This window comes from Phragmites australis, chromosome 13 (assembly GCF_958298935.1).
Source record: "Phragmites australis chromosome 13, lpPhrAust1.1, whole genome shotgun sequence".
Classification (NCBI taxonomy): domain Eukaryota; kingdom Viridiplantae; phylum Streptophyta; class Magnoliopsida; order Poales; family Poaceae; genus Phragmites; species Phragmites australis.
This window is the reverse complement of record NC_084933.1, coordinates 5,027,382-5,047,301: the sequence shown is the minus strand read 5'-3', so window position 1 is coordinate 5,047,301 and position 19,920 is coordinate 5,027,382. Positions and strand designations below refer to the sequence as shown.

At 43.2% G+C, this 19,920-nt stretch overlaps 1 protein-coding gene and 1 pseudogene across 1 annotated transcript; both read right to left on the bottom strand.

Moving 5' to 3' along the window:
* Positions 1-6,939: 6,939 nt before the first annotated feature.
* Positions 6,940-18,893, bottom strand: LOC133888533 (uncharacterized; annotated as a pseudogene).
* Positions 18,894-19,047: 154 nt separating this feature from the next.
* Positions 19,048-19,920, bottom strand: LOC133888534 (transcription factor PCF1-like). Its single transcript, XM_062328811.1, has one exon. The coding sequence runs from the start codon at positions 19,875-19,877 to the stop codon at positions 19,392-19,394; it is 486 nt and encodes a 161-aa protein (XP_062184795.1). The 5' UTR covers positions 19,878-19,920; the 3' UTR covers positions 19,048-19,391.

Here is a 19,920-nt window from a genome sequence, read left to right as displayed (position 1 = left end):
GTAGGAACAAAACCAAGTTCTTGCAGTTTGGAGCTCAACCATGAATACCATGCCCTTGGCGATTGTTTGAGTCCATGCAGGGCCTTATCCAATTTACAAACATGATGTGGAAATTGTGAATCAACATACCCTGGGGGTTGTCGCATGAACACATCTTCTAGAATGCCATGGAGAAATGCATTATGTACATCTAGTTGTCATAGGCTCCACCCTTTTGATATTGCAATTGATAGTATAAGACGAATTGTCATTGGCTTGACCACTAGATTGAATGTATCTTCATAATCGATACCATACCTTTGCTTAAACTCTTTTGCCACTAAACGGACTTTATACCTTTCAATCTGTCCGTCGGCTTTCTGTTTTAGCTTGAACACCCATTTGCAATCTATGAGAGTGCATCCACCAGGAGGAGCTATCAAGTGCCAAGTCTTGTTTTTCATCAGTACATGATATTCTTCATGCATTTCTTGTTTCCAGTTGCTATCCTCAAGTGCCTCAAGATAGTTAGCCGGTTCAGTGACAGCTACCGAAGCATGACGACGCCGATATGGATCATACCTCACTGTGTCGTCGGTGTATTCCTTCGGCTTTCGGATATCATTCCGGAGTCTTGTCTGCATTCGATGTAGTGGCTGCTATTGCACGGGTGGATCAGTCATGCTGGACAGTGAACTACCAGCTGAAAAACCAGCTGACACAGAGCCGACCTCTGCATGGTCTGCACGTCGTGCTCATCAGGCAAACTGGCTTCTGCATGCTCCTCTTGCCCCTGTGTATCATTAGAAACAAGCAGCGGCACAAGCGCCGAATCAGTTTGCACGACAACATCCTGTATAGGTATGCCACGACACATGTGATCACCCCTGTCATTCACACTACCTGAACCATATAGATCATGAGGAGAGGATATAGGTGAAGGATGAAGCTGATCGTAGAGGGAACGAGTGTCACGAGATGGTTGGATTTCAACACAGGGAAAAACTTGTTCATCAAAAACAACATCACGTGAGATGTAGATTCGACCGGAATATGTATGGAGGCACTTATAACCTTTGTGAAGGCTGCTATAACCTAAGAAGATGCACCGCTTAGAGCGAAATTGGAGCTTCCGGTCATTGTAGGGTCGAAGGCATGGCCAGCATGAACAACCGAAATTTTTGAGGAAGGAATAGTCTAGTTTGATGCCAAGAAGACGTTCCAAATGTGTGGAGAACTGAATAGTCTTGCTAGGTAGCCTATTAATCAAGAAGCGAGCGGTTTGGAAGGCCTCATCCTAAAACCTCATCGGCATGGAGGATTGGGCGAGTAGAGATTACCCTATTTTGACTATGTGGTGATGCTTTCTTTTGGCCGAACTATTTTGTTGGTGTGCATGAGGACAAGAAACATGATGAGCTATGCCAATTTTGGTAAAGAAAGAGTTGAGTTTATGGTATTCACCGCATCAATCAATCTGCATTTGCAAGATTTTCCTATTAAGAAGCCGCTCAACATGAGCTTGAAATTGAAGGAAAACTTTCTTGACATTAGCACTACTCTTGAGGCAATAAATCCAAGTTAATTTATTAAAATCGTCGATGAAACTCGCATAAAATTTGAAACCCCCGGTTGAGATGCACGCAGGCCCCAGACATCGGAGAACACAAGTTCAAGCAGAAAAGAGGACATGCTAGTTGACCTAGGATAGGGAAGCTGATGACTTCTACCCTATTGACATGCATCACACACCGTAGTTTTATTCGACTCACTAGACCACGGAAGACTATGACTCTAGAGGACTTGATCCACCACCACAGACGACGGATGACCTAGCCTGCAGTGCCACCTTGCACGGCTAGGCTTGGTTGCAGCAAATGCACGCTTTGACTTGCTTGAGTTGCTGCCGGTAATGGGGTAAAGACCCCCTTCACTTGGTCCTCGAAATAGAACCCTCTTCGTAGCCCGATCCATGATAGAAAAAGAGCCACGATGAAATTAAAGGAAGACATTATTGTCAGAAGTGATACGATGAATGGAAACAAGATTCTTGTTTGTGTGTGGAAAATGTAAGACATCTTTGAGGACAAGAGATTGGTGTGGGGTATGAATGTGAGATTGACCAATATGTGAAATAGCTATACTGGAGTCGTTTGCCGTGTGCATCTGATTCTTGTATGAGTACTGCTTGCGCACAGTCAGTTTGTCAAGTTCTATGGTGATATGATCAGTGGCCCTGGAGTCCATGTACCACACAGGGTCGAACCCTTGGGAGCCGATGGAGACAGTGTTGACGACGCGAGGCTCTTCAGGCTGAAAACTATGGTTGAACCTGTTGTAACACTTGTATGCAACATGCCCAACCTTACTGCACAACTAGCAAGTTGGACTGTTCTCAGAGTTCTTGTTGCTGTCCTACGCCAGATGCTGGTTCTGCTACCCACGTCCCTGGTTCCGATTGCCATAGCCACGCCCCCCACGACCACGACCATGGCAACCACCATTGCTGCGACCAGCAATGTTCGTGGAGATTTGGTACAATGAGGCATTGGACTCTTGGCGAAGCTCGTAGTCAAGCATGTGGGCATAGAGATCGTCTAGTGTGATCCCATCTATCTGTGTCATGATGGACGTGATAGGCAAGTCGTACAGATTTTCAAGCCCGGTGAGCATGTAGATGATGACATCATCATCTCTGATTGAGTGTCCGACGGGCGACAACTGATCGGCTAAGGACTTGACCCGGCCAAAGTAGTCTGTCATGGTCATGTCCTTCTTTTGGATGGTGGCGAGATGCTTACGAATATGCATGACCCTCGCCTTCAATTGGGATGAGAACATGCGTTCAAGTGCCACCTAGACAACGGCGGACGATGTCAAGAACAACGACGGCAGTACCTCGCGAGATAGCATGGACAGCATGACGGTGAGACACTAGCTGGTCTTGTTGAAGCCAAGAGGTGTAGCTCGGGTTGACAACCATCTCGGCGCTGACTTCAGTAGTGGCCGGCACGAGTTGTGGTGGGCGACATTGGTTTCGTCGACGAAGCCGAGAAGTTGATACCCTTGGAGCACCAAGACGATCTGCGCTTTCCACAATAGATAATTGTCCCGTGAAAGCTTGACGCTGATAAGCTGGGTGATCGATGGCATCGGGAGGATGCCGACCGACATGGATCTAATGGCGTCAGATGTCTGCAAGCTCATGGTAGAGCTCGTGGCGGAGGAGGTGGCCATGGATGTATCAAAGAAGAAGAGGCCCTGATACCATGTGAAAGAGTTGTAGAGGAAGAGAATTGATTCCTCATGCATCTAGAACGATGCCAGTTAGATATATATATATATAGGCGCGTACATATGATGACGATGCTTATCCATAACAGACTCGGATAGCTATCGTATTGATGGTTGGTTAAGCTGTTAGTTGGTTCACAACAAACTTATCTCTAATACAAGCTTATCTCTACAATGATAAGCGTCAAGAAAAGAAAAATCCAACAGCTTCTTAGTCGAAGATAGGTCCGACCTATGCGGTGTTGAAAGAGTTGATGCGTCGTGATCATGAATGGGTCAATGTTAAAATTTTGAGTAAATTTTATAGAACGACAACTTTTTAAGATAAAGGAAGTTTTTATTGAACTCAGATAATTACATCAAGGGGATACAATCGAACTAAGAACACTCCCGATCTCTGCATAACCAAGATGCACATAGCACAAAAGGAAAAGATCAATGGTTGAGAAATACACATCTGCGAGAATAATATCCATACCTTTACAATATAGTAAGGAACAAATAGGATACGGTAGCGAAAGTCCTCCGAACTTTTCCTCCAATTGTTTCTTTTAGAAGGGATCTTACAGGGCCAAAATTAATTACGTGGAATACCTTGCTTCCTCGAATCGCTAATATTGTGCTTAATCAGGAGCAAGATGAGTTCCGTTGAAACTTAACTCTGAATGGACAGTTCTCGGTGAAATCACACTATCTTGCCTTAATACATAGTGATGTTCCCAATCGTAATAAACGCATTTGGAAACTAAAGGTGCCCCTCGAAGTTAGAATCTTCTTTTGGTACCTTCGCCAAGGTGTAGTGTTGACAAAGGATAATCTGGCTAAGCACAATTAGCAAGGGTGTACGAAATGTTGTTTTTGTCACCATGAAGAGACAATTAAATATATTTTCTTTCAATGTCGTTTTGCCCGCACCGTGTGGTCTATTATACAAGCAGCCCCGGGCCCTCTACTGGCCTGTATCACATATATTTGGTACTTAGTTACGGGGTATTACGAAAGAATTGAAACAGAAAGTCTTGTTAGGGGCAGCTGCTACTTGCTGGTCACTTTGGCTATGCATGAACGATATGGTGTTTGATAAAAGAAATAGTTCATCTCCTTTGTAGGTTATCTACCTTTAAACTCACTGACTCCATACCTGGGCTATATTACAGAAGCCGGATTTACGGAATATGGTTACAGCGGTGTGTCAGCATTTGGAGAGGATGGTCAAAGAGTGTTTTACCCAGATCTATGGGTGACGGCCTAGTCGGAGGATTGGAGCGTCTTAGCATCCCCAATTTTCAACTTTGTAATCTTCTTTTATAGAACTAAAACTATCATAATCTAACACTCATATGATTGTAACTATTTTACTACATAATTATAACTATTTTGATAATAGTATCATATAACTATAACTTTCTTATGAAACCACAACTATTTTGACTCTAGGTAGCTACAAGAAAGTTATTATACGGTATTTCGTGTCGAAGTAGATGTAGTTTTGTAAAACATATCAAAATAGTTATAGTCTATGAAATTTACCTAAAACTTATGCACGACGTGAATCAAGAAGCTCATGGAACTGAGTTTCACGTCCAGATCACAAAATAAGTTATACCAACGAGACTAGGGATCACATGTCACAAAAAATGTCAGGTTCCGATACGATTTCTCTTCCGGGGTTATGCGATCTAAATGGGGCATAACCATTGGTTCTACTTGTCATTTCCTTTCTCAAAGCTCGTTCGGTGGATGTTTTTGGATGCAGGGGCATCGCGTCCACCTCCATCGACCAATTGTCAAAGTCAAGCAGCAAGCCTTTGAGGGTACGATTCTACCACATGGGTGGCAGCTTTTTTGGAAGGCACGCCGCTGAACTCCAAATGAAGGAGCATATGGCCTTCATCAACTCCATTGCTGATGTGAATTTTGGAATTTGCTTTTACTATACGTCATGTGGGTTTCATTACGGCGGAGCACGAAGCACTCTGCAAGAGCATTGTGTTACGGGAACTATTGTCGCAGAGAGAGAAGGCGAACTATTTATGAAAACTCTGAAATCATTATGGTTATAACACCAAATCGAAATGAAAGAAAATTCCGACAAAACCAAGAAGACTGTACATACATAGAGTATTGCATCGTCCTACATGTATTTAACATTCACCGCATAGTTGTACACTTTCTTTAATTTGAACGCCCCTGCGTCCTACAAATATCAGATGATACATACTGTACCTCTCCTCGTTCAAGAAGTATCAAGTATCTGCAAAAAAAATCTACTTTGAAACTAATCATTAAAAAAATGCAAACAAATGAACTAGTCGCGATTACCGACTACGAGGATTCACCACGGGGTAGCGTCATTTGGCGACCTTCTGAGGATCAATCCGCGTGACACAAGTCTGATTTGCTGAATTTTTCTGGGTGTTATCCCCAACAATGTTTAGTCCTTTTCAACACGTTAGGACAAAAAAAAAAGCAATTATATTCAGGGGCAATTTGGCAACTTATGTTCTGTGCGGTCGACTGTCAGGTTCATACAGGGACCTTCCTAGCAACTGTGTTTGTGGACTCAGCATGGCAAGGCGCTGCATGTGCCGCAAAATCTGTAAAGATAACCCAGCTTTTGACCTGACAAATTATTCAAAGTTTTCTGATCTTTTTGGTCAAAATTCATACTGCATCAACTCATCTAAATTTTTTTTCAGGATGGCAGGAGCACTGCCGATTTTTTATTAGAAGGAATAAATGAGGGGTACTAGCAGCGCGCAGCCCACACCCTAAACGCCCCCTTTCAACAAAGAGCTCTCATATATGGCTACGAATTTTCATGACTAATCTGCGCTTGAACGGGGTGCAATGAGATTCAAATCGTTAGGACTTGGTTAAAACTTGAACTAAATATAAAATAAAACTCCTAAGCTATTACCCCTATCCTAGTTGAAACTAAGGGTCAAATGACATGTGGAAAATTTATCCTATGTCATAAAAGTTATGCCGCCCACATTTGTATTAGATGGATATCATGGCTTTTTAATAGCTATGCGCCTATGCCACTAGATCGTTTTTTAGGAATATGCTGCTACATCTGGATCATTTCTTAGGGAATATGCTGCTACATCCGAATCATTTCAGTTATAACAAAAGTATACACATCTTAAAAAGTCGCATGTGGGAAAACTAATATGTATCTTAGAAGTACATACTTTTAGTTTGATCCATAGTTGATCATGTTATAACCGAAGTATATAATATTTTCAGAGATATATATGATATATATATATAATATTTTATAATGTATATATACTTTTTTATAAGTAATATATATTTTTATAAAAATTATATACTGCTTTTTAAGATATATATATATTTATCTCTAAACACTCATTAAAGATGGAGTATGTATACCGAAAGTATAGAAGATGTTTCCTATATGATTTGAAATCATACTTATTTCGATAGACTAATCTGCAGGCATGCATGTGAGCACGGAGCCAAGATTAGATCTATCACGTTGAGGACCCAGTCTCGACATTATTATAAGTGGTGACAGGACCCAATCTTTGAAGGTTTAAACGGAGACCATATGGACCAAAGAGCCACGTGCTGGTTGTTCCTAAGCAGGTATTATATATAATTTACGCGCAAAGGGATTGAATTTTGAGCTCGATCATAATAATAATAGTGTCTATATCTGTGGGCAACAAGAACACTTTTCTAGGGTTCATAAAGTTTCCTTTTCGGAAATTTGGCATCACGCATCGTCGGAGAGGGAGCAGGAAGGTCCAAAATATCATCGCTATCAGTCAAGTCAACGGACACGGTTGATGATGAGGTGCTGTCTGGAGTGGTTTCACTGAAGCATGGATACATACAGGTCAGGCAATCTCGGATAAGGTCAACACGTGGCGTTTGACCTGCACCTGGTTGTTGCTAGGAAACTCCAGCAGCCGCAAGCATGATCCTCTCCTTTGATATTTTCCTCTACTGCTTTTTACACTGCTGCGCTGCACAAGGGGATTCCGGTTAGCCACACGATACATGTAATCACAAACGAAAGAAGTCCTACAAGGCCACGTAAGCGGCGAAGCTGCACAGTGACGTCACTTGTGCCACTTGGGCAATTTTCCGATGACTAAGATAACTAAATATTGAGTTTGCTGACCAATTTTGAATCAGATTACAAGTTTGATGGTAACATATTGTTCATCTAAGCCAAAACCACGCCAATCAGATGTAAAGCCCATGTAACATGTAATACCCCTAATATGATGGAAATAACATGTGAATATTATAAAAATAAAATGTTAACTGCATTACGGAGTGGGCGAAAATCAACTTTATAAACCTTAGTTATGATGAATAATCAGAGACTATGATTACGTAGATCTTATTGAGACGAGCCTAATATTCAAACATTCTGTTTGAACATCAAATGAGTCTGTAGGAGCCATTAAATATAGACCGTTAGATCATAATTAAGAAAAATAATATATATATATATATATATATATAAGAGAGGGCGAGGTTCCCTAGCTCCTGGCGTAGGCTCCCTGCCCAATTCCTACCCAGCTGCTGCCACCATCTCTTTTGCCTGTCTGTTCTTTGTTCATCACGAACCAACACAACATCTCTCTGTTCTTCCTTCTCCCGCTCTTCTTCTTGCAGGACCAGAGCAGCAAGCAAGCAGCCCGATCGCCACTTCCAATTCAGCAGCGCCACCACCTCCTATCATCTCTCTTCCCTTCCGAAATCGGCAAGCACCAAACCCCGAGCACCACCCATCCAATCCCCTTCTTTTCCCTCACACCACCTCACCCTGTGGCATGTGCTACGCTCCTTCATGGCCAAAACAACATGATCCAGTGTGAAGTCAGAAAAGTGTGAGTGGTGCTAGTGATTTGCAGGCGAACACTGTAGTGATGACACTGTTCATGGGTGTATTATATCATCCCTTCACCTAAGATCGAACGGTTAAAAAAAAAAGTAAAGTCAGAGGATCCCTTCGCAAAACCGTATCCACCGCCACCTGCAACCCTGTTCCAGAAGCTCCTCAAATTGATCCAAGCCGTCACCTCTCTCCTTTGTATCTTTTCTTCCTCGTGAGAACACAGAACCACGCAGCAGTGCTGCTGCTCTCTTTCAGCCAATGCACCACCGCCACCATGTTTCGCCGCCATCGAGTTCGTCGTCGGAGCCGTAGCTAGATTTGCTTGGAGCCACGGCCGCCGCCGCTGTCCTGTTTTTCCTTTGATGTCTTGATTTGAGGTTGCGGCTGCCGCTGATGGTCTCGCTACCAGAGAGGGGTCACACTCGACACCACATCAGGTGTTGTCGAGGAACGATTCGGTGCAAGCGAAAGAGATCATGGACAGGGCGAGGCAGGAGACACATGATCTTTGAGTGCAGCATGTCCCTCCATCAGTTGCCGGTAGGTAACTATCCTAAGGCCTTATTCTGACGCTGTAGAACCATCCCAGGGCTGTGGTTTGGCCATATGGTATAGTTCATGGTTAGCATGAACAAACATAGGTGCTATGCGATTTGATAAACTTTTGGGGAAACAAGTCTTATGCTTGCGTTTCTGTTTTTTAGGGCTCTGTATACCGTTCTATGAGCAGTAGCTGCTGGAAAACTTGTAGGTTATGGCATACGCTTTATGTACACTATTAGAAAATCGAATTTGGATTCATGGGTTACGAATTATGGCCTCATGATCATCGATGCCTGAATTCTGTTAACTCTGACAGCAGCGGGCGTATCATGTTAATTGTGAGAATTATATGACCCAATTAATTATGGTTGCTAAAACGGATCATGTAGATATTTTCTCACAGAACTCCACGATGTTGTAATTTGTGCAGTTAAGTGTTATAGTCTGTTGTCCAGATTTCAACAGTACATGTTTCGGGACGTTTAAACGTGGGATTAAATGGCGTAATATTAGAATGTTGATAACTAGCGTTTGGTAGGAAATTCCTTGTAGGTTATGTAACATTTATCACACTTTGAATTTGGTTTCCCATACTGAGAATTATGGCCATTTAATTGTCGGGACAAAAATTGGGTTATTTGGTAAATTTGGGTTTATGATTTCAGAGGCGTGCGTAGGAGCGATTCTGATTTCATAGTACGGCAGGATGTTATATCGGTATGGTTTTGAGACTTGTTTATGGGTTATTTAGGATGCGGTGCCATTAATTCTGGGGCAGTGCGATCTACATATCTTTCGCTACTCTGGTTTGAAAGATATGGAGAAATCCGGTTCCAGAGGGTGACTCTGGTTTTTATATTCATGTTCCTCTAAGCGCTGGCCCCACTTGCTCGATATTACTAGTAAATGCTAATGATGTATTCAAATATTCTCCATTTCAAACGAAAACTACTATTTGCTCATTGTTTTCAAGAAGGAAAATCCGTAATTTTTTATTCTTCATTAACTTTGGTAATTATGTTCTTTTAGTTCCATATTGTGTTTGCTACGTGTTTTTACTCACATTTATATTTTATTTGGTTTTTAAGTATCAAATGATCGTAGAACACATAGGATGGGAGTAGCACCATTGAATTGAACACAGATACACACCCATACATTATTTAGTCATTCATATTAAACAAGTAGAACTCTATTACTAGTTTCACTCTGTTAAATTCTTGTAAGGTTGAGAGGGTACCAGGGTTAGGGTGGTCGTTTATTTGGGTTGGGCTGTGATGTTTACTTGATGCTTATATGATGTGGTTGAGATTATTATGTGATTTGCTTATCCAAGAAGCCGTATTTACAAGGAAAATTTTGTCGAAATTTACTAGAATTTGCATACATAGTAGGATTATGATGAAATGGGGTAGCACTCTAGGTACAGGGTACCTGGGGTGTTACATAACATATTGTTCATCATCTAATTCGTCGGTAAAAAAAACATATTGTTCATCTAGTATCTCCAATGTAAAAGTTAAGTACTCACATGGTTGTCTGTGTAATTATTGACATAATGCAGATGATTCTTCTAAAAAAAGGTGTAATTAACTCAAAACACTTTCATTTCACTACATCAGTTGATAAATAGAGCGATATTGTTAGATAAAAGGCTATTGGGTGTTGAACCAAAACCACGCCAACTTGGCTAGTTAGCAGACATGTGTTATGTGCGAAATTACTTATCAAAGGAGACGTCTCAAAAGGAATTAGATCAATTCGGATTAGTAAGTTCGGTCAGAAATAGAGTCAGTTTTAGAGTCGGTTTGTTAGAGATAGAAGTATTGGATTCGATTAGTTATAAATAAATATGTTGGAGTCAGTTTAGGACTAGGAGTTGTAACCTCCTATGATTAGGATTATCCCCCCCCCCCCCCCTATATAGAGAGAGATGGCAGTCTGTATGAGCAGGGAATATCAATACAACCTATTTTCTCATCTCTATCTCTCTACTCCTCATCCCATGTTCTCAGCCGTAAGGCTATTACATCTGGTATCAGAGACTTTGTTGATCCTCTCCATGCATGGACAAAGAAGCAATCAAGGAGTTGCTGGAGGAGCAGGACAAGAAGCAAGATCAACGCATGGAAGAATTTTTAGCCAGATTGGCATCTGAATTCACCCAGATCAATATGTCCATTAGTTCCTTGGAGGCTCGTGTGACTTCTTTGGAGAAGAGCAAAGGTGGCAAACAATTCATTGAAGCTTCTCCTGCTAGCTCTACACCACCGCAGCTAGGTAGCAAGGGTCTGTTGGTAGCCCCAACAGGGTTCATCCCTCAGTTTTCTTCGGCTGCTGAAGGAGACGAATCTAGAGATCAAAAAATTTCAAGACATAGCACTTCCAAAGGAGAGATTCCTCGTTATTATAAGTTGGAATTTCCGACATATTATGGTAAAGAGGACCCATTACCATGGTTAAATAGATGTGATCAATTTTTTCGCGAACAACACACGGATGAGACCGATAAAACTTGGTTGGCAAGTTTTCACATGACTGGAGTCACCCAACAGTGGTACTTTCATGTTGAACGCAACAGGGGCATGCCATCCTGGACAAACTTCAAGGAGATGTGCAATCTTCGTTTTGGTCCTCCAATTCGATACAATCCTTTGGGTGAATTAAAGCGACGGTTCAAACATCTTCAATGGAGGATTATCAAGGCAATTTTTTGGCCTTACTACGTCGTGCAGATCCTTTAACTGAAATACAACAATAACAGATGTTTACTTTAGGCCTTCGTGGGGATCTTCGCATTGATGTTGAATTACAACATCCAAAGGACTTGGAGGAGGCAATGAGCTTAGCCCGTGCTTATGAGCTCAAGGCACAACATCTCAATGCACACCGTGCAAGTACAGGGAGCCGGCCATCTCGAGGAAATCCTTCTGCTCCTACAAGCTCCTCTACAACTGTTGGGGGTGGCTCAACTTCTATAGCATCCGGCATAGGCCGCCCTGTTCGACGGCTAACTCCAGCTGAGATGGTAGAACGTCGACAGCAACGATTGTGCTTCAACTGTGACAAAAAATTCGTTCGAGGCCACCGTTGTGCACAACTTTTTTATATCGAATATGATGACTCCGACAGTGATGCCCTTGATGCGAGTCCAGAGCATGCTGACTATTCAGAGCCTCTCATCTCCTTACATGCTATTTCTGGTCACAACACAGGGCGTACTATGCATCTCCAAGTTCGGGTGGGTGATCTCCTTTTGCTTGCACTTATTGATTCAGGTTCAACCCATAATTTTATCAATGCTGATGTGCTAGGACAACTCACCATTGTGGCTGAACCAGTCCGTACTAATCTGAGGGTTACCGTGGCTAATGGAGACCGCCTTTCTTGCAATAGCCTCTGCCGCGATCTTTCGATTTTTATGAATCAAACTCTCCTCCACATAGATTGTTATTCCATTCGGCTCAGTGGCTTTGATATTATTTTGGGCACTCAATGGTTGCGCACTTTAGGGCCGATTCTTTGGGATTTTTTTGCTCTTACCATGTCCTTTAACCTACACGGACGCCACGTGATGGGGAAGGGTGTTCAGCCTAGAGAGGCTGCTCTCCATGCGATTAGGACCACTGATGCAGATTTGGGTTTTTTATTAGGAGAATATAAAGCTTTATTTGCTGAGCCAACATGTCTTCCGCCCACCAGACGTCACGATCACCAGATTCATCTCAAGGCTGGGATCAATGCTGTGGCTGTTCGGCCCTATTGTTACCCTCAGTTGCAAAAGGATGAAATTGAGACACAGTGCGCAACCATGCTGGAACAGGGCCTTATTCGCCGCAGGACCTTGGCTTTCTCTTCGCCGGTCTTATTGGTCCGCAAGCGTGATGGTACTTGGCGTTTTTGTATTGATTACCAAGCTCTCAACGCTGCTACAATTAAAGACAAATTTCCCATTCCAGTGGTTGAAGAATTATTGGATGAACTTTGTGGCACCAAATTTTTTACAAAACTTGATCTACGTTCGGGCTATCAACAGGTCCTCATGTATCCCGATGACATTCACAAAACGACCTTCTAGACTCATCAGGGTCTTTTTGAATTTTTGGTGATGCCGTTTGGATTAACCAATGCGCCCTCAACTTTTCAATCACTCATGAATGAGGTGTTGGCCCCTTTTCTTCGTAAATTTGTCCTTGTTTTCTTTGATGACATCTTGATATACAGTGCATCTTGGTCAGAGCATCTTCATCATGTTCGGCTCATTTTTGAAACACTTAGACAGCACCAATTGTTTCTGAAACAATCCAAGTGTTTCTTTGGTGTTCCTTCAATGGCTTACCTTGGTCATATCATTAGTGCTGAGGGTGTTGCAATGGATCAACATAAAGTTTCTGCAGTAGCGGATTGGCCCATCCCTAAATCTGTTAGAAAGTTCGTAGTTTTTTGGGATTAACTGGTTATTATCGAAAGTTCATCAAGAATTATGGGACTTTGGCGGCTCCTCTTACCAAACTCTTAAAAAAGAGGCTTTTCATTGGTCCAACGAGGCAACTCAAGCTTTTATTGCTCTCAAAATAACCCTGTCCACTGCCCCTATTCTTCAGTTGGCGGATTTCTCCAAACCCTTTATTGTTGAGTGTGACGCTTCAGGGACTTAGATTAGGAGCAGTGTTGCATCAAGGTTGTGGTGCGGTGACTTTTTATAGTCATCCTTTAGCGCCGCGACACAGTGGGCTTGCAACCTATGAATGAGAACTTATTGCCATGGTTCAAGCCATTCGATTTTGGCGTCCATATTTATGGGGTCGTTCATTTATTGTCCGAACTGATCATTACAGTCTGAAATTTCTTTTGGACCAGCGTTTGGATACAATTCCTCAACATCGCTGGGTCAGCAAACTGATGGGTTTTGATTTCTCAGTGAAATTCAAACCAGGGCATTTTAATGTGGTAGCAGATGCCTTATCATGACGTGCTAGTTAGGAAGAAGCTTTAGTACTTGCATGTTCTTCACCACAGCTAGTTCTATTTGATGAATTGCGTTCAACAATGGATCAGGACAGCTCTGTCTCAACTGAAATATGACATTATTTCGGGTGCCAAGTCTGCTGATTGGTCAATTCAGGATGGCCTGGTGCTTTTTAAACAATGTATTTTTGTTCCAGTTGATTCTCCTCTGATTTCTACAATCTTGGAGGTGGCTCATACCACAAGTCATGAAGGTGTTCAGCGTACTCTTCATAGACTGCGTGCTGATTTTCATCTTGACAAGGCTTCTCAATTGGTTCAATCTTTTGTTCGTAATTGTATTACTTGTCAGCGCAACAAGACAGAACATTTGCAGCCGACTGGATTATTGCAACCTCTCCCGGTTCCTGATCGGATTTGGTCCGATATTGCTATGGATTTTGTTGAAGGATTGCTCTGTATCCATGGTAAATCGGTTATTCTCATGGTTATTGATCGCTTTTCAAAATATGCACACTTTATCCCCTTGGGTCATCCTCACACTGCAAATTCAGTGGCTAAGGCATTCTTTGATGAGATCGTTCAGCTACATGGTATTCCATCTTCTATTGTGAGTGATCGTGACCCGGTTTTCACAAGTATTTTTTGGAAAGAGCTTTTTACTGGTGCTGGTGTTAAATTACAGATGAGTTCGGCTTTTCATCTTCAAAGTGATGGGCAATCCGAAGCCGCTAACAAAACAATCATTATGTATCTTCGTTGCTTTACCAACGATCGTCCTCATCGATGGCTTTGGTGGTTGCCTTGGGCAGAATATTGCTATAATACAGCCTATCATTTTGGACTGCGTGATTCTCCTTTTCACGTGGTATATGGTCGTGAGCCATCTTCTCTTCTATCTTATGATTCAGGGCAGTCCAAGGCTCCTGCAGTGGACCAAGCCTTGCTAGATCGTGATATTTTTCTTCAAGAAGTTCGCCAACGCCTTCTTCAAGCTCAGGATTATGGCAAACTTTACTATGACTCCAAGCACCGAGAAGTCTCATATGCCGTAGGAGATTGGGTTTGGCTTAAACTTCAGCACAGATTGGCTAATTCAATTCCTGGCCACTCTCGTAGCAAGTTATCTGAAAGGTTTTATAGACCTTTCAAGGTCACAGAAAAAATTGGGGACGTTGCGTATCGCCTTCAATTGCCCTCTTCTTCTCGTCTTCATGACGTATTTCATGTTTGTCTCTTGAAGAGATTCCATGGTTCACCTCCAGAAGTTGTTTCTCCATTGCCAATAGTTCTTGATGGCCGAGTTCTACCGACTCCTGCTCGAGTCATCAGCAGCCGCAAAGCTAGAGGTCATTGGGAAGTTCTGATTCAATGGGAAGGCCAACCACCAGCTGATGCCACTTGGGAGAAAGTGAACAAATTTCGTCAACAATTTCCTGATTTTCAGCTCGAGGACTGAGCTGTTTTCGAAGGAAGAGGGAGATATTATGTGCGGAATTACTTATCAAAGAAGACATCTCAAAAGGAATTAGATCAATTCAGATTAGTAAGTTTGGTCAGAAATAGAGTCAGTTTTGGAGTCGGTTTGTTATAGATAGAAGTATTGGATTCGGTCAGTTATAAATAAACATGTTGGAGTCAGTTTAGGACTAGTAACCTTCTATGATTAGGATTATTCCCCCCTATATATAGAGAGAGATGGCAGTCTGTATGAGCAGGGAATATCAATACAATCTATTTTCTCATCTCTATCTCTCTACTCCTCATCCCCTGTTCTCAGCCGTAAGGCTACTACAACATGGTCATACCAAGGCCCATAAAATTGGTTTAGGACGAAACATCTCTTGAAGACCCATCTTGTATGTATTATTTCTGCCTAATGAATCTCCATAACTGGAATTACTCATTGTGCATTAGGAAGGCTACTCTTACACATACCTTTTAAGTGAAAGAAATATGTTCCTTAATCCTTCCTAATGCAAAATCTTTTTACCGGCTTTTGTTATGCACCGTTCGTGTTTTATGTCCACATATCAAAATACGCAAACATCATCCTCCACATAAAAGCTCAATTCCCACTCTGGACTAGGATGATTGCGTCAAACATGCGCAGGCGTCACAACTTTGACGTGGAAAGACACAGACTTGCGTTCTTTTATTAGACATCCAAATAATTTGGTAGAAAACTGCTAAAAAGATTCTTACTACGTGACGCAGAAAACAAACCGCATAAAAAGTTACGTGCTACCAACCACATGGTAGAAACTACAGATACACATATGTACGTCCATGTTCAACGTACATTATCAGACGTGCCATCTATGGAAAAGAGCTATAGATAATAATGTAGGAATGAAGCAAGGGGGTGCTAATTTCTGACCTGGTGATCCGGTATTGAGGACGGGCTCCACGTTGCGAGGCAGGTCGATAACAAGAGGGCTCAGCCGCCCGCACATGTGCTGACGGAACAGGCCACGATGGCCTCCTAGATTCTGTTGCAATGAAACCAAAACAAGTAGAGAAACACTGGTAACTGAATGAACAAATCTGAAATCCCGAATACATATTGTAATGGGAACAAAATGTTCAGACCCAGACAACACTTGCAAACGAGAAGAAAGAACTACAACAGTGATGTCACAGACAATAGCAAGAACTCACCCAAAAACTGCATGTATTGGTGTAGCAAGCAAGATGTTCAAGCAGATGCCTGGAAAAGCAGTCTGCCAAACCATTGCCCTGCTCCTTTTGGATTTGAACAAGAGTTGGGTACCGGGACATTGCACTGAACTGAACAAGATGTTGCTGAAACCTGAAGAATTTCAGGCTCAGCTGAACTTTTCCAGTTTTTTGTATCACTGTTGCTGTGAGCCTGTGATCAGAGGAAATGTAATGTGTTAACTGTTGTGTTTGAGTTTCCATTATAACGACTAACAATTTCGTTTAGCTTTTGAGTTGACGGATTAAATCTACAAATATAGATGCAGATTCCCTAACAAGGAAAGAGAATCAGAACTTGACTTCAAGAATAAGAACCTTCTTGACATTGTCAAACACAAGAACATCATTGTAGAGCCCCAACTGAACGTCAGGAACGTTCCTATCATCCTGGGAAGCAACAGAGAACAGTAGCTTCTTCTCCTCAGCATACCAAACCGTATCATAGGAAAAGAACCCCACCCATCCACCTATAACAAACAATAGATCAAATGCAGTTATTCACATTTCATCATTGGCAACATCAAATCTTCCCCCTTGTCTACTTTGGTTGCTCACCGCATGATGAGTCAGGGAGCTGGTCGATTTGATGTGGGTGCCACCACTCCATGCTCCTAGGGATGAGGGGACCTGCATAGGATCGTCGACAACCTGCTCCGTCACCTCACCCTTCTTGTGGTCCATGATCGTGACCTTGTGCTCCTTGGCCACGATTTCCATCACTGGGTGCCAGTGCTCCTCCTTGTCGGACATGGGGCTCCCGAGGCGGTGGCAGCGGATGCAGGGAACAGGAAGCGTTGAAGCAGGGAAGCTCGGAACTAGGAAGGCATGGTGGCGCCGGCAGGCCACGGAGGAGGATGCATGGTGGGCGGTGACCATGCAGCGGGCTAACCACCGGCGGCACAGGTCAATAGCTGCACCGGACTAGGGTTTGGAGGGCTCAACGCCTCAGCCGCTTAGGCCTCAAGGGCGCCGGCGTAGCCGAGGTGGTGAGGGTCGAGGGACTGGGTTGGACCGCTGGTGGTGCTGGGGATGCTATGCCTAGTGATTTTGGGCTAAGCCCATACTAGAGCCCCCCTAGCACGGACTGTAGGTCGGCCCCTGCTTCCAACAAAGGAGTGGTAGCTGCCATGCAAATGGAAGCAACATAGGAGCAAGAGAAACAGCCATGGTGCCAACAGTATCGATATTGCCACTTAAGATGTGGCCAGTCTTGCAGCTGCAAAGGCAACTCTTGTGAAAAACAGGTGCCATCATCAAACTCAAAAACCTCACAGAATCATTATTTAGGGCACAAAAGGAGGTGGGCATGAGGATATCAAATGTCCATCGTGAGGTTGCACTGACAGGAATATCAAGTAATAATAGCACAATGCAATAAGCTAAGCAGCAGAGGTGAAGCTCTTGTCTTTAAATGGACTGGAGGCTAGTTAGGTGGAATAACCACTTGTAATTTTTCTATCACCTTAATGGCCAAGTCTACCACCTTAATTGGATTCGAATCTTCATGATTATTTTCTTTATCAGATCTAATTTAGAGATGCTGGGCATAACATAAAGCTCCCAATAAACCAATATAGCAGTAAAACATGCTGTTTACTTGCAACTCTGTCCATGACATGAAATTTAACACACAGACCTGTCCGTCACTAGACGTGTATAAAATTTTTGCACAAGTATACATTCGTTTTTGTAATGAACCAATACCAGTTCTAATTAAAATTATAACTTTAAGGCAATATAATAAGATAAAATAGAAAAATCCATGAAAGTTCACATGTTAAAAGGAAGAAACAAAAGTGTCACAATCACACTAGAATCAAGAAGTTCATAAGTTTAGCCTACATGGAATTGCAGACAGGCACATGGCTTAACCGACCACAGCGCTTTCAGCTGCTGCATCATGATAATGCATTCTAACACCTTAGAAAGATCAAGTCAAGAAGCTAATACTGAAATAAACATAACTGAACATCATGTCCATACCTGTATAGCCGTATTAATGAGCTCAAATCATGTGAAGCTGCGAAAGCTTTCGCATCAAGAAACTGACAGGATCTTCAGGAGCACATTGAATGCACTTTTACATTGGTATAAATGCATGAACCAAGCTTCACCTGAGCTGATCCTAATCATGGTCAAACTGAAGAAATTGTGAAATCAATGTTAAGTGATAATATTTTTCCATTGTACATGTACTTGATAAGATTCCAAAGTACGCAATTGGAGAGTACATGTTGAGGGCTACATACATTCATTGGTCCAACTGATAACTGATTGCACATAGATTTATGTGAAGTTGCCACTTACAGAGAAGTACAGTCATTTGACCTGACATCGAAACAAGAATAAACGTGCACTTTCCATTTATACTGACCTTGTCTTTTGGATGCAACAAGCTACGACCATGTGGCACATATGATCTGGCTACAGAAGCCATTCCAAATAAAGCTGCAGCTAAATGCACTAACAAACAATGAACATCAGGATGGCAAGAAATAAGATGTTTGATTGATTTCCACCTTCCACTAAAACCTGTTCCTCCCATCAAAAGCATGATAAGCATGAAGCAAGCATCATGCCAAATTCCTATGCTGCATAACCAAATCCAGCTCCTAGTCAGGCCAAATACCAAAGCAACAACCATATACACACAACGAACATCTAGATATAACGCACATCAAGTACCATGACATAGAAATCAGCAGCACTAGACAATTCACAAGAGCTCAGATGCTGTTCATAACTCAGGAGAACTCAACCACAGCTTACAAAAAGCTGTTTTTTTTTTTCCTCTTCCGTTATCATCGTCTCAATCCGTTCTCTACCCGAATCTGAATCTAAGGAACATAATTCGTGGCATCACCCATGCTAATAAATTAATTATTGAGGAGGGGGAGACCAAGACTACAGAGCACAGATAAGAAACCCTAAGACTAATTACTAACTCTAGGCCCCTAAATCGTAGCCGCCCTTCTAGAACTCTCTACTGCCCAGATTAGTTATTCTACTCCGCGGTGGTGGCGGAGGCGGCGGGCACGGGGTGCTCCTCGGCGGGGGGCGGCTGCATAAGGAGCGCGGTGTAGTACGGGACCGGCACGTACGGGGCGGAGGCACCACCTTGGCCCCCAGCGGCGGGGGAGTGGCCGACGGGGACGGCGGCCGACGGCGCCTCCTCGGGCGTGACCCCCGTGCCGGTGGCGGCGATGATGGAGGGCTCGGCCTGGCGGAGGAGCCACTCGATGGTCTCGCCGTCGGTGCGGTGGCCAAGCTCGCGGGTGAGCTGGAATACGCGCGCGGCGACCATGGCCGGGATGCGGACGCGGCGGCCGCGGCCGTCGACCTTGGCGTGGCGGTCGGAGGACGAGGACGAGCCCACGGAGCGGCGCACCTGACCGCGGTGAGCCGCTTCCGGCGCCGCAGCGGCGAGGGGAGGGTTTAGGGTTTGGGCGGGGACGAGGTTGTAGAGGACGAGCTCGGAGGGAGAAGACATTTGGAATTGGAAAGGGGGATTTGGGGCTGCGAGGTGGGGCCAG